General features: G+C 27.8%; 3 protein-coding genes across 7 annotated transcripts; 2 read left to right on the top strand and 1 right to left on the bottom strand.

The window, feature by feature from the left end:
• The first annotated feature begins 6,310 nt into the window (after window positions 1–6,310).
• Window positions 6,311–17,511, top strand: LOC122506368. Of its 4 annotated transcripts, none has more exons than XM_043618498.1 (5): window positions 6,311–6,723; window positions 7,108–7,219; window positions 7,294–7,420; window positions 13,032–13,152; window positions 15,104–17,511. In XM_043618498.1, exons 3-5 carry the CDS (start codon window positions 7,303–7,305, stop codon window positions 17,433–17,435), a joined length of 2,571 nt encoding a protein of 856 aa, XP_043474433.1. In that variant the 5' UTR covers window positions 6,311–6,723; window positions 7,108–7,219; window positions 7,294–7,302; the 3' UTR covers window positions 17,436–17,511. The 4 variants fall into 4 exon arrangements, with proteins under 4 accessions (XP_043474433.1, XP_043474434.1, XP_043474436.1 ...); XM_043618499.1 differs by having other exon boundaries at window positions 7,073–7,219; XM_043618501.1 differs by lacking the exons at window positions 6,311–6,723; window positions 7,108–7,219 and adding an exon at window positions 8,416–8,552 and having other exon boundaries at window positions 7,301–7,420.
• Window positions 17,512–17,885: 374 nt separating this feature from the next.
• Window positions 17,886–19,497, bottom strand: LOC122506371. The gene is made up of 3 exons (XM_043618505.1): window positions 19,289–19,497; window positions 18,969–19,186; window positions 17,886–18,149 (listed from the first exon to the last, which is right to left on the bottom strand). Exons 1-3 carry the CDS (start codon window positions 19,495–19,497, stop codon window positions 18,031–18,033), a joined length of 546 nt encoding a protein of 181 aa, XP_043474440.1. The 3' UTR covers window positions 17,886–18,030.
• A 115-nt stretch (window positions 19,498–19,612) lies between these two features.
• On the top strand, window positions 19,613–22,777 carry LOC122506370. Of its 2 annotated transcripts, none has more exons than XR_006301995.1 (3): window positions 19,613–19,686; window positions 21,542–21,707; window positions 22,511–22,777. XR_006301995.1 is itself a non-coding variant. In XM_043618504.1 (3 exons), exons 1-3 carry the CDS (start codon window positions 20,535–20,537, stop codon window positions 22,773–22,775), a joined length of 597 nt encoding a protein of 198 aa, XP_043474439.1. In that variant the 3' UTR covers window positions 22,776–22,777. The 2 variants fall into 2 exon arrangements, 1 of the variants encoding a protein (XP_043474439.1); XM_043618504.1 differs by lacking the exon at window positions 19,613–19,686 and adding an exon at window positions 20,535–20,700.
• The last annotated feature ends 411 nt before the right edge of the window (window positions 22,778–23,188 follow it).

Below are 23,188 nucleotides of genomic sequence, written 5' to 3'. Positions count from 1 at the left end.
GGGTTAAGAAGAGTAGTTAATAAGAGTAATAATTTAGATGTATTATTACTATCGCGAATATTTTCACTTGATTTTTTATTATCCCCAAATTTTAAAAATGTGTCATCGTCAAGCACCTTTTGATTCCTAAATAATTCTTCTTCGTTAGGAATTGGATTTCTTGAAAGAGCGTCTGCATTCACGTTCATTTTACCTGCCTTGTACACTACATCATAGTTATATTCTGCTAATTTTAATCTCCAACGCGAAACACGTGAACAAGGATCCTTCGAATTTTGAAACCATACTAATGGTTTATGATCAGTTACTAAAGTAAATTTTCTACGGTATAAATATGGTCGAAAATGAGATACGCAAAAAATAGTAGCTAATGCTTCCTTTTCGTATGTGTCGTATTTTTTTTCCGTATCGCTTAAGCTTCGAGAAGCATATGCAATAGGCTTGTCTTTCCCTATTTTCCCTTGCGAAAGTATTCCTCCAATCGCGTAACCTGATGCGTCTGTTGTAAGCACAAAGGGTTGGGAAAAATCTGGTCTTTGTAAAAGAGGTTCTTCGCATAAATGTTGTTTTAATATGTCGAAAGCTAATTGCTGTTTGTCTGACCAAATAAAAGGTGTATACTTTTTTAAAAGTTGGTTTAGTGGATGTGCAATTTTAGAAAAATTTTCAATAAATCTTCTATAATATCCTGACTAAACCTAAGAATTGTTTAATGTTCTTTGTTGTTTTCGGTATAGGAAAATTTTTAACCGCAATAATTTTCCTTGGATCGGGTCGAACACCGTTTTTATCGATAATTTGTCCTAAATATCCTACTTCCGGTCGTAAAAATTCGCATTTGTCTGGTTGTAAATGAAGATTTGCGTTTCTAAGTCGTTCAGCTAAATTATTAAATTTTCTTTCATGTTCTTCGAGTGTGTCTGCGTAAATAACAATGACATCAAGGTAAACAAAAAGTTATGTTCCAATTAGTCCAGTTAATGTTAAGTCCATAAGTCTTTGGAATGTCGCGGGTGCTGTTTTTAAACCAAATGGCATTCTATCAAATTCATAATGACCATGAGGTGTTGAAAAAGCTGTCTTGTGTGAGTCATCGGGATTCATTCTTATGTGATGAAATCCGATTGCTAGGTCGAAGACAGAAAAGTATTTTGCGGAAGAAATTAAGTCAAGTTTATCATTTATATGAGGTAATGGATATGAGTCAAGAAAAACTGTAGCTGTTATCGTTCAGGCTGGTATTGTTAAAATTTCTGTAGAAACAAAAGGATAAAGATTATTATCTATCTCTAAACATTTTGAAGTGTAATTAATATTTACGTTATTGTCTCGAAAAAATTCTATCCCTAAAACACCGTCTTCGTCTACTGGGACTGCATCTGGGATAATATTAAATATTGTTTAATGACCAAAAAAATTTAATTTTATTTGCCCTAAAGTGTAAAGAGGTAAATCATTTATTCCGATTAATTTTAAAATATTTTCTGTGTCAATTGGAATTTTTAAACCAATTGCTTTTAATTTTAATAAATTTCTTCCGGCTCCTGTATCTATCATCATTCGAGCTGGAAATTTTAAACCGTCAGCAGAAATAATAATTTAAGGAATTGTATTTGTTTGTGAATTGTTTGAAGTAATTTGTTCTTTTGAAACGGGTGTTTTTAAATTTATTCTACCCTCAGTCCACCCTTGCTGGGGGTTGAATTCAAGTTTCCCGAAAATTGAGGTTGTTGTTCTTGTGATTTTTGAATATGTTGTGGTTGAGATTGTTGTTTAAAATATTGTTGTTTATTGGATGATTCTTCTCTTCTAGGATGTCTAATTCTACATTCATAAATATAGTGACCTGACTTCTTACAATAAGTACAAGTAATATCTTTTTTAGGAAATCTCTGATTATTGTTATTGTAAGAATAATTATTCTATCGTTGATTTGGAAAATTTCTTGAACGATTGTTCATAAAATTATTAGAGTTATTATTATTTCTATAAAAATTGTTACCATTAGGGATTTCTATTTTCTGAAAAATTTTGATTATTAAAATAGGGTTTTGAAAATCCTTGTGTTTGTCTTGGTGGGCTGTATGTTTTATTTTGTGGTAAATAAAAACAATTTTCTGTTTTATGATTTCGTCTCTTACAAATCGAACAAGGTGAATAAGAGTCTTGTAAGGAGTGTATTTTTATAGCTTTATGATCCTCATTAATTTTGTGTTTTCGAAGATCTGAACTAGCAGTCAAATTCCTTTCTATTTCAATCGCATCATTTACTATTCCTCGGAATGTGGGTTTTTCTTTCATGCGCTATCTCGGGTCTTAATCCGCGCACAAAGCATTGAATCACATCTTTTTCTAAATTTTCTTTAAAAACATCGTCAACTGCATCGTCATTACCTAACCTGTGAACATCTTCAATTTTATCGGCAATTTCTTTTATTCGCGCAGCATAAGATGTAATATTTACTTTTTCCCACATATATATATATTTCCTAATTCTCCCTGTAATTGGTATACTGTTTTAACTGGCAAATATACCCGTTTTAATTTATTTATTAATTCGCCTACATTTGCTATTTGAGTTCCGTAAATACATTTTCGCGCATCCCCACTTAATTTTGCCCTTAATAATTTTGCTAAATTATTTCGAGCTACTCCTTCTGGAAGCATTTGCTCTGCTTCTAAACACCCTTCAATAAAATGTGAGATTGGAATGTTAGTCCCGTCAAACAAAGGAACTATTTCTAAAGCGTCACGTAAAGATACTTGTTGGTTTGTTGGTAGAGCCATTTCGTTATTTTCTGTTAAATTTTCACTATCACTGTTCTCGTCGTCACTGTTTTCGTCGTCACTGTCGTGTGTACTAATTATGGAATTTTCGAGTCTTTGTTTAAAATAGTTTAAATAAAATAAATAATTGTGAAATAAATAATTAAATAAATAATTAATAAATAATTAATAAATAAATAATTGCGAAATAATTTTTATTTCGTAAGGTAGAATTTAAAGAATTGTTATTTTCTAAAATTGTATTATTACTTTCTTCGTCAGTATTAAAAGAATTGTTATCAAATAATGAATGACAAATTCCTGAATCTAATTCGGATTTGCAAAAAGGGTCTGGATTTTCGTTAAGAGTATCTAGGTGTACCAGTAGCTAAAGGTTTAAAATAGGGAATTCCGGGGTTAAGTTTTAAAGTAGAATTTTCTTTGATTTTTGATCGAGTTGTATGTTTATCTTGTGTAATATTTTCTTTAGAAGTAGACATTAATTTTTAAAAGAAATTATTTAATCATTGGAATTGATTCTCTCTCGGTTTGTGTTTCAATTTTTTATTAAATTTTAGATTTTTTAAAAATAAGAGTTAAAAATTAATTTTAAATGTTTCAAATTTCAGTAGAAAATTTTTAGAATTCTTAAAAATATGTAAAAATAGATTTTTAGAAAAAATAAGAATTAGAAAGAATAATATCATTAATTCTTTATGGGTTTCCCGGCCGATGCACCAAGAAAAGAGGGTATGTTATGTAAAAAGTAACTCACCTCTTAACATTTGTAATCATCGTTTTAAATAAGAAATTCCGAAGAAATCTTATTTGGGAATGAAAAAAAGAATCAATGAAAAAGTCTAAGAGTTAGTTAAATAAAATTTATTATAAAAATTTATATAATGATTTCTTGAAGTTCGTTATTTGTATCTTGCCGAGAGAAGACCAGTTCCTTTTCCAATAAACACCTTTAACAAATAGGCGTTTATTAGATATAGAAATTGTATTGAAAAGATATGATGAAAAGATTTAGTTAATTACCTTTATTGCTTCTATTCGAACCTGGAAACCCGTTCTCCGCTCGTGCGTCCACAGTCAGCTCAGATGCACCGCCTTTCCAATTTTACTGCTTTGGAGATTGACAAGAGGTTGCTCACTCACGAGATGGGTATTACTTGAACTGGGATTTTCGTAGGTTACGAGTATAGATTCGCACTGACTACTGGTACAGAGATCATGTCGATCGCTTTGATTTAAATTAGATACTGATTTTTGGATCCAAATTTAGGGCCTTATATACCCAGATCACATCCGTGTATCGATGTAATAGGGTTGTAAAAAGATTGCTCATCGATGGATGTTTGTCAAGTTTGCTTGGTAACAAGTCTGGTCTAAGGTTACTTAAAGGTCACATACGTGGCATGTGACACAATCGTTAATTCAGGACAAGCCCGGTATTAAAAAAAATAGAATGAAAATAAATATTTATAATATAGGTATAAAATCGTGAAATTTAATGAGTTTCTGTAATTTTTTTGAATATTTGAATGATAAATTAAGTGTGAAAGTGTGAATCAAGTAAAATTGAATGTTGTTTCATGTTTTTAAAGAAGTGTTAAAAGCAGAAAGTCTTATGATAAAACTTTATTTACGAGCTGTACTTAATTATATACCTTTAATTAATCAGTTTAAAATCTTGAAGCTTATTCCGTAATTAGCCAATCCTGTTTCAGCTATGTGTGCATTTACCGATCCGCGATTCAAGATGTTACTTAAAGTCCGTTAAGTAAAGTCCTTTCCCTTCTTTTTTGCATTCTATTTTTTTATATGTTACGTACTCCTTTTCTCTGATCAACGATAACGCGATGGGAGGACATTGCGAATCGCAAGATCTTACATTAGCGTTTTTTGTCGAAAGTACCGAGAAAAAAATTTCATCCTCTCAAACCAATTTTTTTTTGCAACGAAATTGAGTTTAAGGCTAAATTTCAATAATAATTCAATTCATTACACGGAAAAAATTCTTTCTTAATGATTACAATAATCTATATTACAGTTCGGATATGTGACCACTTTTTGTAATGATTACGAAAACTATGTAATGTATTAAGAATTGAGTAGGAGCGATTGCTATAGTTACTTTAATAAATCCCAACACTGTATTGCTCGTGTTGAAATTTATTTTTTAGAATCATTAATAGGTTAGATGTGCAGGTTCAGAAAGAAAACTGTGAGCATTCACGCAGAGACTTGTTATAATTATAATAGTCTACATCTTGGATTCTAATCACATTAGCAACAGTCTAAGGGAATCAGTGATACAGACAGTCGTATAGCCTTTACAACAGGACTATTGTAAAATAAGGTGACCGGCTGGTGTTTGCCTTTTTATTTTACTATAGTCCTTCGTAAAAAATAATATCGCTACATTTCTGATTACAAATGACTGTTGTAAAGTAAAAAAAGATAATTTTCAAGTGATTTTACATTTATACTAAATTTAATAAAAAAATTTTACAATAGAAACGCAATAAAAAATAGACCTTACAATATTAAAGACTACAGATGAACAATAATTTATATTGATTACACAGGCACACAAAAAAATAAAAAAGTCAAAACCCAGAGGTTACACCCCCTTTCCCCATGTTTTTGGGGTCGCTGAAACCGAATATGACCATGAAAATTTTTTTTCATCGGCCATTTTCCCGCTACCACCCCCTTCCACCTGCTCCCGGGGGTTGGAATTTCAGTTTTAAAAAAAGTGGAGTAGGGTGTCTATTCCTATGTTTTTTGGGTCGCTAAAACCAAAAAAGACTACCAAAAACAAATTCTTCCCTCCATTAACCCCCTACAACCCCCTTAACACCCGAAAGGTGGGTGGTCGAAATTCGAATTTTCACGAAAAGTCGATTACGATGTCTAAACCTACGTTTTTTGGGTCGCTGAAACCAAAAAAGATTCCCTAAATCAAATCCTTTCCACCCCGATCCCCTACAACCCCCTGTAATAATTTTTTTCAAATAAAACGAACCGATTTTCGGGAGATTGAAAATTAAATATTAATTATCAAAAATTATTGCAGGGGGTTGTAGGATGTTGAGGGTGGAAAGGATTTGATTTTGGTAGTCTTTTTTGGTTTCGGCGACCCAAAAAACGTAGGTTTAGACACCGTAATCGACTTTTCGTGAAAATTCGAATTTCAACCCCCCACCTTTCGGGTGTTAAGGGGGTTGTAGGGGATTAAGGGAGGGAAGAATTTGTTTTTGGTAGTCTTTTTTGGTTTTAGCGTCCCAAAAAATATAGGAATAGACACCCTACTCCACTTTTTTTTAAACTGAAATTCCAACCCCCGGGAGCAGGTGTAAGGGGGTGGTAGCGGGAAAATGGCCTATGAAAAAAATTTTTCATGGTCTTATTCGGTTTCAGCGACCCCAAAAACATGGGGATAGGGGGGTGTGACCTCTGGGTTTTGACTTTTTTATTTTTTTGTGTGCCTGTGTTATTGAGAACAAAGTAATTTTTTACATTTAGGCTGCGTCTACAACAGAAAAAATAATGTGTTGAACTATGTGTAATGTGTAGTATAGTGTGTAGTGTTTTTGGTATTGCCAACTGTCAGGGGAAATAAAAATGATCTTTATCAGTAGCGTAAACGTAGGGTGCAATTTTGGGCATAACTGAAAATTTAAAGATTTAAAGCGACATTTTTATCAAATTTGCGAATTTGCATATGATTTTAAAAAGATGAAAACGATTGTTGCTATATTATAAAGTGTTAAAAAAAATGTGCTCTGAAGAAAATTAAGTAAGTTTAAATCTTAATACATCGTCATTAGATTTTCAGGAGAATATGACTTGTATTGATTTCAAGTTAGTGAGGTTAGATACGTTTGTTTACAAAGTCCCAGGACACATTGAAATATAATTCAAACATTTGATTATTAATTTAAAAAGGTAAGCTATTAATTTAAACAATTTGAAGTTTCTTTCTTAATTTTCTTGCTTTTGCTATGTTTTTTTTTTGCTTATAGCTCTTGTGAATGTTGATGTTGGAAAATTTTCCACTTGAAACAATGTTATTACTATTTCGATATTAGTAAACTAGTAATCGTTAAATTAATAAAAGAGGAGTCAATAGAAAACTAATTTTCAAAGTAATAATTTATTTTCTTATTAATTTACAAAAATTTTTTTGCAATTTGAATTCAAATTTAATGTCAGTTTTTTGTTTATAAAAAAAGGTACCTATATCTTAAGTATGGTAATTAAAATTTTTTTTTGAATTAATATTTGAATACTTAAGAAAATTCATCTTTCCGGTGGCGCAAATTTTCTAAGGCGGGCCGACAAGAAATTAAAGAAAAATGTACAAATTAGCGGGAAAATCCGTAGGTGACGTACAGTGAAAATCAGTTGAAATGCTGCATTAAAAGAAACAAGACCTAAAAAGGTCAGTGATAAATTTGTTACGTAATTAAAAAAATTTTTTTTTTTTTAAAATATAATGTAATTGAATATTTGCAGGTAGGATGAATGACAGATTGGTCTCCTTATAATGGTTGTGACCAAAAGAAACGGGATGGGACCAATAATAGTTGTGGTGTTTACGATATTCTTCGTAACGGACCTCTCGCCTATGTGAATCTTCAAGGTAATTTTTCAAATTTGAACTTCTTTCTTTCTATTTAACCCCGGATATTCCTTCTGAATTTCTATACCCTTGAATTTTGACAGAATATGCAAAAGGTTAATTTCTCTCTATTCCAAATGCCACTTGTATTCCATAAGTAGAATAAATTACGTACGTAAATTTTTAATTTAGCATTTCTACGATATCCATGCGTCACTATTATTAAATAGACTATATCTGTTTTTCTAATTATTATAAAAGTAAATTTTATTTCTAAATGATACATTAAGCAATATAAAAAAATGTCCAGCTTAGATTTTAATTTTATAGCATAATATATTAAAAAAAACCTTATTTTAATGTGGCGAAGCACAGACACAAATTAAATTTTTCTTGTGGAAATGTCGAATTTAAAAATTTTTTTCAATCGATATATAAAAATAGATGATTCTGTTAAGGAGATTTATAATTGTTTTAATTCCAAACAATACCTTTTACAAGAAATAATGTTGAATATTTTCTATTCCAAAACTGAAATAGATTTAAGGTTTTTTAATATCTTTCAATGCTGAAATGAAGAAATTTCCGTAAACATTTTACCTTAAGCGAATTAAAGTGATTAAAAATTTACAAATTTCTATTTTATGTGTAGAATTAAAAAAGAGAGAATTTTAGGAGTGAATTGAATTAACTTCTTTAATTCTATTCTATTCCAGTCTTCTTACCGGATCCATAAAAATTTAATTATAATTCATTAATTCATCAAATAAATTAGATTGCTTATAAAAGTCTCTAAGCCTAAAGAGTACAACATATAGTTGGCTCATACGTTGAAGTACAATTGGAACAAGAAACAAACTCAAAATTTTTTCACGTTAGAATGTTTATATTTAACGCAAAATAATATTACTATATGTCACTTTCCTCCTTTTTAATAATTCGGCAAGATAATCTGTAAATACCACTATTAAAGGAAAAAGAAGCAACAAGACACTAAATATTTTATATGTCAACAGATATTTTTTTATTCTTTTTTTTCCAAATATACTTGAGGAGGATTTTTTAGCAGAGCAATAAGAGTCTCCCACATCAGTTTACTCCTAGTCATTCCACGTCAGAAATATCACAATCTGCCTTCTGGAGCACATACAGGGTTTGTGTGGCAATGTGTCTACTAACCGGGAAATAGTGGGGGGAATTTAATGTGACTGGAAATAAGCCAGGAATTTTAAGCCAAACCGGAAATTTTTAACCAAATTAAAAAAAGTTTTATTATTTAATTTGTTTCTAAAAAATGGTTTTTTATTTTGATTTTTATATATATTTATACTGTTATGATAATATTATTTTGAAAGTATTTTAAATTAATAATTGATAAATAATTGAATTTTATAAAGTCAAATTCAAATGTATTCATGTTTTTTAGTGCGAAGATTAATATTTAAAACTTTTATTAGTCAATTTAAAAAAAGATACATACTGAAAATTGTTTCAAGATAATTTAATTTTTATAAACAAATAATTGAAATTTCTTCACATTCTATTAAAAATAATTAAATTCTTTTAAACAATGTTATCAGGATGGCCACATGTCAGTAAAGTCACGAAAATGTTAGTGAAACAAAATTTTTGTCAGTTAAGTCAAGGAAATGTCAGAGAAACAAATTTTTTGTCAGTAAAGTCAGGGAATGTCAGGTACTTCTTCGACTTTTTTTTAAAAAAAGTGCAACTTATTTTAATTTTTATAATGCAAAAAATAACTATAAACAAATCTTTCAAAATTTGTTTGTGAATCATGTTTTCATATAATTAAATTTTTCAAATATTTCTGCAATAAAAACCTTTTCGAGCCGTTGAACTTTTGTAAAATTTAATTGCAAATATTTAATTCATTTCAAGTGTTTATTTACAATTTTTGAAGAATTTTAATTGCAAATTTTGAAAATAATTAAAATATCAAAAATTTTTAATGAGAAATCTTTAAAGGTAAATTAAAAAATTGAAATGAATGAAAATACATACAAAAATAATAACATTTTGGAATTCTTTTAAAATTTTAGAGAAAACAATCAGGTTCAAAATTTGTAATTAAAATTAAAAAAATTAGTTTTTTTAAATCATACAAAAATTTTTTTTAAGAAATTCAATTATTTTTATAAAAATTTACTTTATGGAGTTATTGAATTTTTAAGAAATCATGATTCTGTTTTTTAATTAAAATTCTTAAAAAATTTGATCATTTTTATTTATATTTTTCAAAAATTCAATTATTTTAAAAAGATTTTATGAAATTTTAAAATTAAAAAAGTATTATATTCATATGTATCATTACAATTATTATAAAAAATTGACTTTTTGCATTTAAATAATTGAATTCTAGAAGAACTTTTGGGAAATTATTTAAATTAATTGATTCAGAGATGATGTTTAGTTGAAAATTGTAAAAAATAATTGAATTCAGTAAATCATCAGTAATTGTCAGGGAAATGTCAAAGAAATTGACAAACTAAAATTGGTGGCCACCTTGGTTATTTAAATTTTTCGATAAATAATCAAGGGAAATTAGTCACGGTATTTATAATTTTATATTTAAAAATTTCTTTGCAACATATTTAATTTTTTTATTTAAAATAGTAAAACTTATCGCAGAATTTCAATTATTTTTAATTTTATTAAAATTCGTCGAAAGAAGTCAATTATTTCTAGAAACTGTAAAAAAATTTTAATTAAGAATTTATTCAGTTATTTCAATAAAAAGCAAAATTCTTCATATGTACTAAATTCATTTGAATATTATTTAAAAAAAAATTCTTTACAATAATTCAATATTATTTTCATAAAATTCTAAAAAAAAAAATTAAATTATTTTCAAAAGTAATAAAATTCTATGCAGCGAAATTCAATTAGTATCAATAAATTTTAATAAAATTGAATTAATTATGTTTTCAATTATAATTATGGACAGACAAGATTATTTTGAAAAATTGAAATAATTCTTTGTTTAATTTAATTATTTTTTAAATTTTTAATTAAAATTATTAAAAGAACATTTTTTTTCAAAAAATTTAAAGAAACTTGTTAAAAGAATTTAATTATTCATAAAAACTCTAATAAAAATTTTTGAAGCCATTGGTTGATTTATTTATGTTTGAAATCAAATAAATTTAAATTTCCTGAGAAAAAAACGGGGAAAATTAGGACAAAACCTGCAATTTTGTTGGACGAAAATAGTAGACACCCTGCACGTTTCAATGTTCCCCGAGTGTAATACTCTAGTCAGTTGTCTCCTGAATGTTGTCAAAAAATAAAAATCATCCCCATCAATTTGCAAAAAATGCTTTTTTTAGAAACAACAGTATAAAATTTATTTGTATTGTATTGTACCACTATTCAAGAATACAAATGTTAAATATTAGTTAAAAATATTGAAAATTACAAAAACTAGAATTTTTTAAAAAAGTGTAATTTTTTTCGTTTTTCTAAATAATTGTCTACTTTTAGCATTTTTTTTCTACAATAAAATATTTATAATGAAAATTTTGAAGTATAGAAACTTATTCTTTAATGTTTAAAGAAAAAATGTACTGTGATGCCTGTATTTTTTTGTACTGGGAAGCCATAATCTACAGAAGAAAGAAAGAAGAACCTCTAAATATATATCTTATTTTCTTGACAGTAATTAATTCGCATTTTCTCATTTCTCAATTCGCACTTCTAAAGAAGGAAAAAAGAAGAACCTTTAAATATATCTTATTTTCTTAACAGTAATTAATTCGCATTTTCTCTGGGGTAGTATTTTACTTCAGTTATACTGTCCAGGTTTAAAAATCATTTATTAAATTTTACTTAAATCATTGTTTTATTTAACATGAATATTATACATATATATATATATATATATATATATACATATATATATATATATATATATATATATATATATATATATATATATATATATATATATATATATATATATATATATATATATATATATATATATATATGTTTAAATAAACCGAAACATCATACAATAAATTATTGTCCTTCAATTTTTACTAATTTTCGCGCTGTTTCTTTTTATTTTGAATTAATTCTTTCATTGATTTAAAGCACAAAACTTTGTTTTCTGGTAGTACTCTGTCCCATATATCTAAAATTATGTAAAAAAGATTGTTTTTCTCTTCAATTCTTCGAAGACTTTCCATTTGTGTTTCATCAATAGGGTTATTGCGAATCCTGTGAATAATTAAGAATAATTATTCATTAAATAACCGATTTTGCTCAATTTTTTTTGTTGAATAAAGATTGATAAATAGAAGAATTATGTTAAGTTTATTCAATATTTTTGATACTTTTATAGAATTCAAGCAAAGAAAACCGAAAAACAGCGAATTTTTGACATTTAAACAAACGCATAACCTAAATTACTGAATGGATTTGCAAGATACTCTGGAATATTATTAAAAGAGTTGAAATCTGGATATATATTTCAGAAAATTTGAATATATTAAGCATTTTTTTAAATATTTGAATTTTTTCTTTAAAAAATTGAAAATTTTGACATTTGGACAAACGTTGAGACTAAACTACATAACTGACTTGAAAATATTTATAATTAAAGAAAGTATTGACGCCAAAATTAAGTATTAAAAGACGAATAATTAGATTTCACTAGCTGCTTGTGTTAAACATTAAATTAAAGTTTATATTTGTTTCAAATTTACAATTCAATATTAAAACTTTAGTTATAAATTTTATTTGGTAAACTGATATTTAACTAATTGTCGGAACGTTTTGCATGAAAGATTTTTTTGTTGGAATATAAAATAAAAGAAAAAAAAAACAAAATAAGTTTTATATTTTATTACTGTATCGTACTTGAATTGCTGTTGGCAATCTTCTGAAAACTCCATAGCTTCAAAAAACGGAAATTTCAAGTTTTTCTCTGGAACTGCTTAACCGCAGGAACTCGAATAATTAAAGAAATCGATAATTTAATTTTTTGCTGGATATTTTTAATTTCTGCTACTACAGAGATAACGTTTTTCTAGTAATTAATAACGTTATTTTATGTAAAGTTACGCAAAGTTACGCATTTTTTTGTTTTTAAAACAAAAGAATAATTAAAAGCACTTCCTAACATTACCTGATTTGAAAAAATTTGTTTTTTCTAAAAGTGAGGAAGCATTCAATTTGCGTTTGTGCTCATTTTAAAAAGTTATTGAAACGAAGATGGATACTTATAAAACTAATATTTTAATTGAAATTGTTTCTCAAAACTCTTGGATTTATGATCCTAATTATCGATCGAAATTTAGTGTTCAAGAGAAAAAGGAAATGTGGTTTAATATCAAACAATTTTTACAAGAGAGCGGAGTATCAATTGAAGGTGAACAAATTTTAATTTAAACATTATAAAATTATTAAAATTTTTATTCAATATCCTCCCCCTACCCCTTCTCTTAACTTCTAAACTAAAACTAAAAACTAATATTAACTTCATTTTGTATAGAAAAATAAATGTTAAAGTCTAACAATATTGTATACAATTAAATTTTAATAAAATTAAGTTTAGATTAAAAGAAAACCAAGACTGCGGTTATTTTATTAAACTTTTACGCTTTTTCAGATCCAAAAAAAGTTTGGGAAAATTTGCGTCGTAATTTCAGTAATTGTGACAAAAATGGAAATACGACTTGGATTCATTACAAGAAGTTAATGTTCCTGCAGCCATTTATTCAACACAAAAGGTTTGCTTTATTTCTGTAATATTATAACCAAAGTTTTTTTTTGTTTTTTTATCAAATCGATCTAATTCTAATACGAATTGCCAGAGTTGCTAACGACCGTCCTCAAACGTAATTGGGCTTGCGCTACAAAACTATTCTTATTGGTAGACTTAAAGTTTTAAATAGACGCGCTTTTTCTTCCCCACTCGCACCTCTATGGGGCGAGTAAGAGTACGTTTACACGACTTTAGAAAAAATCGTCTTGTCTTTCATCTCTCTCCTATGGCAGAGGCATAAGTTTGTCTCACTCTACATTTTCTTACTTTTTCAAAAAAAGGTGCCTTCTATGACATAGGCGACAAAACCTCAATTTTTTTTAGTCTATAACTTTACGATACTGTGACTTGCAAAACCGTCTTTTTTCCTATGACACAAATTCCTCGCTTACCTAATTCAATTTGTAACTTTTCATTATGACACAAAAAATATTTATTTACTTAGCCCATTTTTTTGTAAACCAAATGTGATTTTTCGCGAAATCAAAAATTAAGCGCTATTGCTATAGTGCTGCTATCTGAGATGGTGGAAATTTGCGCTCTTATTTAAAATGCCTTATATACTAAAAAATTTATAAGGCATTTTAAATAAGAGCGCAAACAGGGTGGCCACTAGGGTGGTCCAAAAATACATTAAGAAAAAAAAGTCAGAATATTTTTGCTCTCACCCCCCGGAATTGAAGTTTGTAGGAAAAAAATACCCCTGTTTTTTTTCATAATAAATTAATATTAACCCGTGCCTCAAAGCCCCTCAAATTTCTTATGTATTTTAAATGAGAAAAAAACCATTTTTCGTAAATTTAATATAAAATCTTGAGAACATTTTTTTTTCACTCGGTTAAGGATGTTTTTCTTCTAGAGTGTTTAAGGAATAAAATCCTTTTACATATTTAACAAATTTTTTATTTTTTATATTTTTTTTTTAGTTTTGAAAAATTCTAAAAAAACGGTAATATATTATTTTTTATTACTTATTATTAATTTTTCTCATCTATTGTAATTCAATTGGCTTTTATGAATCTATTAACGAATAAAAAATAATAAATTACCGTTTTTTGCTTTTTGAAAATTTTTCAAAAATAAAAAAAAATATAGAAAATAAAAAATTTGTTAAATATGTAAAAGGATTTTATTCTTTAAATACTCTAGAAGAAAAACATTCTTAACCGAGTGAAAAAAAAATTTTCTCTAGATTTTATATTAAATTTACGAAAAATGGTTTTTTCTCATTTAAAATACATAAGAAATTTGAGGGGCTTTGAGGCACGGGTTAATATTATTTTATTATGAAAAAAAACAGGGGTATTTTTTTTTCCTACAAACTTCAATTCCGGGGGGTGAGAGCAAAAAAATTCTGACTTTTTTTTCTTAATGTATTTTTGGACCACCCTAGTGGCCACATGTCAGTAAAGTCAGGGAAATGTCACGGAAAAAAATATTTTGTCAGTAAAGTCAGGGAAATGTCAGGAAAAAAATTTTTTGTCAGTAAAATCAAGGAAATGTCTGGAAAAATTTTTTTGTCAGGGAAATTAAAGAAGAAGGGTAATGTCAAGAAAAAAAATTTTTGTCAGTAAAGTCAGGGAAATGTCAGGAAAAATTTTTTGTCAGGGCAATTAAAGAAATTAAGGCGGTCATGCAATACATTTTTTGCTCTAAACAAAAAAATTTTGTCAGGGAAATTCGTTGTTATGTCAGTAAAATGTCAGGGAAATTGATAAAGTCAATCTTGCGGTCACCCTGGCAAATCTCCACCCACTACAATAAAGGCACGAGGCATGAGCACTTGCGTTTGGTACGGGTTCCTGGCAACTATGAAAAATTCAAACTAATTTTTTATTAAAAGAAATTTTCATTATCTATTATTTTAATCAAACCAAATACAAAAATAAATAAAACAATAACTTTTCTACTACTAGCATCAACAAAACATCGAAAAATTTCGATGAGGATACAATCAGGGAAGAAACAAGTAATCAGGATTTGCAGTCTTCTTTACCCGACGAATCAACAACTTCGCTACATATCGAGTCATCAACACAGTCTTCATCAGCAAATTCCTGTCCTTCGATAGATGTTAATCCAGCAATACCGAGTCCTGTGTCTTCCGCCGGATCATCTACGTCACAATATTTACATTTCCGTTCTTCTTTACCCGACGAATCAACAACTTCGCTACATATCGAGTCATCAACACAATCTTCATCAGCAAATTCCTGTCCTTCGATAGATGTTAATCCAGCAATACCGAGTCCTGTGTCTTCCGCCGGATCATCTACGTCACAATATTTACATTTCCGTTCTTCTTTACCCGACGAATCAACAACTTCGCTACATATCGAGTCATCAACACAGTCTTCATCAGCAAATTCCTGTCCTTCGAAAGATGTTAATCCAGCAATACCGAGTCCTTTGCCTTCCGCCGGATCATCTACGTCGCAATATACTTATTTTCGTGAATCGACATCAAAATTTCCATCAGTTTTTGTAGAAGCGCCATCAGAACGCCGATTTTCTCGAATACCCAACCAGTCTTCATTCACTTTTCTAGCAACTCCTACAAAATTAACCTCTTTAAGTTTAAAACCATTTAAGAATCAATCTGAAGTTAAACCAACAACAATTTCTCAATCTAGAGCTCCAAAATCACTTGAAATCGAGAAACCTCATGCTTTTCATTCTTCTATTACCCATGTCCCATCACAAATTGGCGATACCATTGATAACCCATCGCCGGTATCAATTTCTCCACCTAAAGGGCAAATATTGCGTTATCTCGCAGAACCTCATGTTTTTCACAGAGGTATTATCGAAAACCCATCCCAGGATAACGACACTTTTGGAAACCTATTACATGAACAGAACTTTCAATCTTCAGACATTTCATCTCCTCAATCCAGAGCTTCAAAATTACGTAAAATCGAGAAACCTCGTGTTTTTCATTCTTCTATTACCCATGTCCCATCACAAATTGGCGATACCATTGATAACCCACCGCGGGTATCAATTTCTCCACCTGAACGTCCAATATTGCGTTATCTCGCAGAACCTCATGTTTTTCACAGAGGTATTATCGAAAACCCATCTCAGGATAACGACACTATTGGAAACCAATTGCATGAACAGAACTTTCAATCTTCAGACATTTCATTTCCTCAATCCAGAGCTTCAAAATTACGTAAAATCGAGAAACCTCGTGTTTTTCATTCTTCTATTACCCATGTCCCATCACAAATTGGCGATACCATTGATAACCCACCGCGGGTATCAATTTCTCCACCTGAACGTCCAATATTGCGTTATCTCGCAGAACCTCATGTTTTTCACAGAGGTATTATCGAAAACCCATCTCAGGATAACGACACTATTGGAAACCAATTGCATGAACAGAACTTTCAATCTTCAGACATTTCATTTCCTCAATCCAGAGCTTCAAAATTACGTAAAATCGAGAAACCTCGTGTTTTTCATTCTTCTATTACCCATGTCCCATCACAAATTGGCGATACCATTGATAACCCACCGCGGGTATCAATTTCTCCACCTGAACGTCCAATATTGCGTTATCTCGCAGAACCTCATGTTTTTCACAGAGGTATTATCGAAAACCCATCTCAGGATAACGACACTATTGGAAACCAATTGCATGAACAGAACTTTCAATCTTCAGACATTTCATTTTCTCAATCCAGAACTTCAAAATCACGTAATATCGCGGAACCACTTGTTTATCGTCAACCTCTTGATAATGTCTTATCACAGATTGACAATATTAACGATATATCATTACATGATATAAACCCCCGAATTATAACCGAATCATCTCGACAGAAAAAAAATCCTATTCCACCTCCAAAAAAACGACCTGAAAAACAATTTAATAAAAATTCACGGAAAATGGGAACTACTGTTCCGAGTTTTGACAAGTTCGCGGAAAAAAAGAGGGAGAGAATTGATAAATTTGATAAGGTTCAAGAAGAAGTTATATCTTTCTGTCAAGATGCAAGAAAAATGAATGAACACGTTACAACTCTTACAAAACTGAAAATTTTAGAATCAGAACAACGTTTGAAGCAAAGTTGCGGTCACATTAATTCAAATTTTACAAGGATTGTAAAACCAATTCAAATTCGAGATAGATTTCTAGAAAATATTAAGTTAGAATGGGACAATTTGACATCAGAAGAACAGGATGATATATACCCCGAACTTCTTCTAATTTTGGAAAAATATTGTCATCAAGTAATCTAATGTTAAAAAATTACATTAATCTAAACTTTTACTAACTTTAAAATTCTGTTGAAAACAATTATAAGAAATGTTTACTACTACCTACTTGTTATTACATTTACAATTCTTGTTTGAAATGTTTGATTATTAAATAATAAAAATTCGATTCGTCATAAATGACTTTTATTTATAAAAATAAATTAAAATTATTGTGCTAATAATATATTATTATGAAAAAGTTTAATTAAAAAAAAGTATTACAATTATTGGTGAAATTAATCGAATTTCTAAATACATTATATTTAATTGAAAAAAATTCGAATAATTAAAATATCGCTAGAAGTGGATTTTATAATTTTTTATCAAAATTATTGAAAATTGTTGATTTAGAAAAAATTTCAGTTATTAAAAATCTAGAAAATAATGAAATTAAAATCACTTAAATAATTTTGTAGAAGTTACATAGTAGCATTTCTGATAAATTCAAAATTTCTAGAACTAGAAGATTACAGACCTTGAAATAGTCATTTTTAAGTGTTTTGTTAAAATCTTTGAAAATTAAGTTTTGAAACATTTTGCTTTATAAAAGAACATTAAAATATCTTTCTTTAAATTATTAATTTGCACCAGCTTCTGACATAAAATAGTTCATCAAAACTTCTCGTTGGTGAATTGCGCCATCACCAAATTGATCTTCTTCAACTTCTTCTTCTTCTTGTGTTTCTTCTCTGTCACCTATAAAAAAGAAATATTTAATTATTGTTATTATAAATTGACAGATTTATGTAATTAAAATTATTCTAATAAATATTCTTAGTTTACTATTTTAGAAATTTAATTTATTTTATTTGCTAGTTTGGAAAAAAATTGTTTTCTTAAAACTTGAAGAATCTAAAAAAAAATTTTTAACTGTTTTTTAATTTTTCTCGAAAATATAGTTTTATTTTAAAAAATATTAACTAATTGTTTGTTAATCTTTTATAGTATATGGGACATTCTATTTCAAAACGATTTTTTTTATAAACAATTGACATGGGAAGGCAATTTTTAAATAATTATTTCTACTATTTATTGAAGCCAAACTTTATTTCCCTGTAAACATTGAAATGGGTAATTCTTAAAAATTTCAGAAATTAATTAAATTTTACAACTGTTTTTTTAAACTTTTACACAGTTTAACTTCTGACATTTTTGTAAAATTTAATTAATTTCAAAAAATTTCCCTGAATTGACCATTATAATGTTTATAGGGAATTAAATTAGAATATTCAAGCTTTACTTTGACATAAATTTAAAATAAATCGGAGGCGACATATTTTGAGATATTTAATAAGTTTTCCAATTTTAATTTTTTCGATAAATTATATTATTTAAAAAAAATGATACCATCGGAAAGTTCATAAGGACAATTATTTAAGAGGTGAGTCACTTTGAAATAAAATGAAATAGAATTTAAAATAAAATACATAAAATTTTCAGAAAAAATTGACCTCCCATAATCATCAGAAATTTGGATGTGTTGAAATTTCACTGGTCCCTCAACTAAAGTCTTACCAAAAACGAGGACTTCTGGTCTTTCCTCTTGTGTTGAGAAATCAATATTTTCACCACGTTCCATTCGCCTGGTAATTAAAAAATTATGCAAACAAACTGCTGCTAGGACAATCTTAATTGAAGTTTCCAATTTAAACCGTAAGGTTTGTTTTAAAAGCTGAAAAGTGGAAACCAAAAATCCAAAACTCGCCTCTATGGTATTTCTCGCTCTTGATAATCTAAAAATAATAATTTTATGGTTACTTTACAATGAAATTGTCACTTGAACAAAACAATTTTTTTTACGTATTTACTGTATTTAAAAAATTTTCTCATTATACCTTCGATTGAAATTTTCCTTAGCAGCATTTAAAATATTCCGACGAGCAAATGGAACCATGAGAAATTCTGTAAATGGAAATATCTCATCCCCAATAAGAAAAAATGTAGATTTTTCTTCGCTCCTTGGTAAAGTGCAAGGGGGTGGTACTACCACTATGAGGTGGCGGTTGAATTCTAAATTCCTTTCCATCCATGGCTCCGATAACATTTGGAAAGTCCCACTTCGCTCTGAAACCTGAAGCAATTACTTTCCACTCCCGCTGAGTCCTTGGTCGCAGATACCATGGCGATAACTCTTCCCAAATTGCAGTTGCAACTTCTTCCACAATTTTATAAGCTGTAGATCGACCAACACGAAAAAAATATTGAGTTGTCCTCACGCTATCTCCATTTGCAAGTAAACTATAATATAAATAAAAAAATAATTAATTGTAAATAACAATAAATAAAATATAAACTCTAAATGAAATGTAAATAATAAATAAATAATAATAATAAACTGTAAATAAGGATCATAAGAATTTTTAAAATAGAAAATAAAGATTGCGTTAGAAAAATTTGTTAAATTTCCACTCAAAAAGGCTTTAGATAATAATGTGCATTAAATAATCTTCTAAAAATTTTAAAAAAAGTCGTTATTAAAATAACATTAAAGCAGAATTTAACATAAGTTTATATAATTTGAAATTTTTAAAAATTAACAATTGAATATTTAATTTAATTACATTAAAATTACATACTTCAAGGTAAGCGCCAAGCGAAGTCTCGTTGGCAGTGGTTTTCGAATGCTATGCTTTTGAAGCCTGTGTTTAATAAGTTGATGCAATTCTTCAAAATCGTTTGGTGTCATCCTTGTCAGATTATAGAATTCTTCATGATCCTCTTTCATGAAAACTAAAAATAGCGAATTGTATGCACCAAATATATTTCTCATTTCCTCCATTAAATGAGATTTCACCCACCAACGTCTAAACCTCAAAGCGCCCTTACATTTGCATAAATATAAAATTTTATGCAATAAACTTATCCACTGTACCATTAAAGAAATTAAAATTACGAAAAAACTCATTTTAATTGTCGACTTTTTTAAAATATGAAATGCAAATTGTACGCGTTCATAATAATTTTTGTTTACGAATAAATAAAACAACTGATAGTTAAAATATAAGGTTAGTAATTTTGATATTCTTTTGTTATTTTATAGTATGTTGTTGTTGAAAAAGCAGTTGAATTAATTTTTTGAAAATGTCTGATAATTTGGAATTAAATGAATTATTAATTCAAAATGTTAGTAAATGCCCTTTGATTCATACAAAAAAATCAAAATCATTTAAAAATAATAATAGAAAAAGAAAAGCTTGGGAGGATATAAGACAATCGATTTACGCAAAGTTAGGAATTAATATGACTGGTATGTACTTTTTAAATATCAACAATTATACAATGTTGATAATAAAAATTATGTTACAAATTAATATGTTCTTTTAAAATATAACTGGCTTCACACTCAATAGTTAAATTTGATGACTAAAAAACTCGTTTTAATCGATTCACAAAAATCAAAAAAATTTTCATTCTGTATTTTATCACCCAGACAAAATTTAAAAATTAAATTACATTCAAAACATGAATAATTCTTTGTTAAATAAATATTAAAATACTTATTTCTGTTTTTTTAATTAAAATTATTTACTGTAATTAATAATAATTCAATTCTAGCGAAGAATTTTATAGAAATTTTCGAAAATAATTGATTTTCTAAGAAAATGACATTAAAATTTTTGAAAATAATTTTAATCACGCGAAAAATTTTAATAAAATTTTTTTAAATAATTGATTTCTTTCAGAAAAATTTAATGAAAATTGTATTTCAAATAATTGAATATCTGTGAAAATTTTATTATTTATGAAAATAATTGAATTTTATTGAGAAATTTTATTAAAACTGTAGATATTGAAAATAACCGTTTCCAAGAATGTTATTAAAATTTATAGAATAATTTTTTTGTTTCAACTTTTAGCTCATTTAAAGTAGTGCAAATCTCAAAAAAGTAACATTTAGTATCACAAATCTTAAAAAAAGTATCCAAATAGTAGCAAGTCATAAGAAAGTAGTAAATAATAGGTTTTAGGAGATGAGAGTGTGGAGTCTGACATGAAAACTTAATAAATTGTATTTTAAAACTTTAGAAAGTTTAATTTATCTATCATTCTTAAAAGAAAATTTCTAATTTAAATTATTTTAAATTTAGTTACAGAAGTAAAAAATACTTGGAAAAAACTTAGAGATCAATACCAAGCTGAACGTGCAAAAAAAAATTTGTATATTGCTTCTGGGTCTGGGGCTCCAGAGGAAGACTTTGAATTTCCCTATTTCAAAACTATGAATTTCTTGGAGGACACCCCACGTCATTCTAAGTACGTATATAGTCCTTCAAAATTTTAAATGCAATTTTGGACATAAATTTTTTTTAGTAATAACAGGCCTCGGATCGACTTCAAGACGCAAAAAAGTGACTGATCTCTAAATTTTAATTAGAAACTTTCAGAAAAATAATTTCTAAAAATTACAACTATAACCTTTACAAAATTAAATTATTTTCTACAATTTTTAACTAAATTTTTTTTTTTTTGCAATATTTGGAAGAAAAATAGAAAAAATCACAATGTTTGAAAATTATTCGAAAAAAGTCTCACTTTTTGAAAACAGTCGAAAAAGTCATAATATCCGAGGCCTGTAATAACAAAAAATTATTCTCATTTCTTATGAATCTTAAGTTACTAATGTTTATTCAAGAAAAAATTTTATTTTTGCCAACTGATTATTTTAATATTTACAAGTAATTTTGAAAAAATTGCGAAATGATCCAAGCCGGGGAAAGCAGTAATTTTTATTTTTACAGAATTTTCGAAAATCCTGGAATTTTAAATAAATAATTTTTGAAAAAAGTAGAAATTACTGCTTTCTTCGCCTTAGATCCTCTTGCATTTTTTTAAATGGTTTCTACCATTAAAACAAACAATTAGTAACATTTAAAAAATTGCTCCTGAAATTAGGAAACAATAATTTAGTTGCAATTCCCGGAATGTTGGAAAATCCTCTACTTGGATCCTTTCGCAATTTTTTTGAAATTGCTTCGAACATTAGAATAATCAGTTAGCAAAAATAACAATTTTCTTTGAATAAACGTTAGTAATTTCAGTTTCATTTTTTTTCCTAGAACAATATCTAGCTATACCATCAAAGAAATTGTTTGTTTGGAAAGTTCTACTGAAGATGAAGAAGTTGAAGAAGTTAATGAAAACGTTGGTGAAGCAGTCGATGAAGAAAGTGAGATTGTTACTGTAGATTCTCCTCGAATGAATCGGAGAAGAAGCACTTCTTCTTTTGAAACGATTGAAGATATGTGGGAAAGAGTTTTAATGGAAAATAAAGCTATATGTTTCACTGAAATTAAAAATTTAATAATAAATAAAAAAAAATGAAAAAAAAAAATTACTATTTTAATAATGTAATTCATTTTCTATTAAAGTTTTTGTGCTTAATTACTTCCCTTAATTGTGATGATTTTCCATTTTTTTTAATTTTTGGCATTTTTCGAACCATCGTAGATAGTAATTGACGTCATCTACGGATAATAAAAATGAGCTATTAAAAAAAATAGTTAAAGAGAAAAATTATAATGGAAATAAATAATATTTAAGACTCACTTTGCAGATTTACCTTATTTAGTCAAGTAATGGTTTGCTAGTGCTGCAATATGTAAACTTATTCTTTCTTATTATTAATTATTTAACTAATAAGAGCTATAAGCAAAAAAAACATAGCAAAAGCAAGAAAATTAATAAAGAAACTTCAAATTGTTTAAATTAATAGCTTACCTTTTTAAATTAATAAT

The sequence above is a fragment of the Leptopilina heterotoma genome, unplaced genomic scaffold (genome assembly GCF_015476425.1).
Source record: "Leptopilina heterotoma isolate Lh14 unplaced genomic scaffold, ASM1547642v1 Lhet_412, whole genome shotgun sequence".
NCBI lineage: Eukaryota > Metazoa > Arthropoda > Insecta > Hymenoptera > Figitidae > Leptopilina > Leptopilina heterotoma.
The sequence above is the reverse complement of the archived record's forward strand: the minus strand, read 5'-3'. Positions and strand labels throughout refer to the sequence as shown.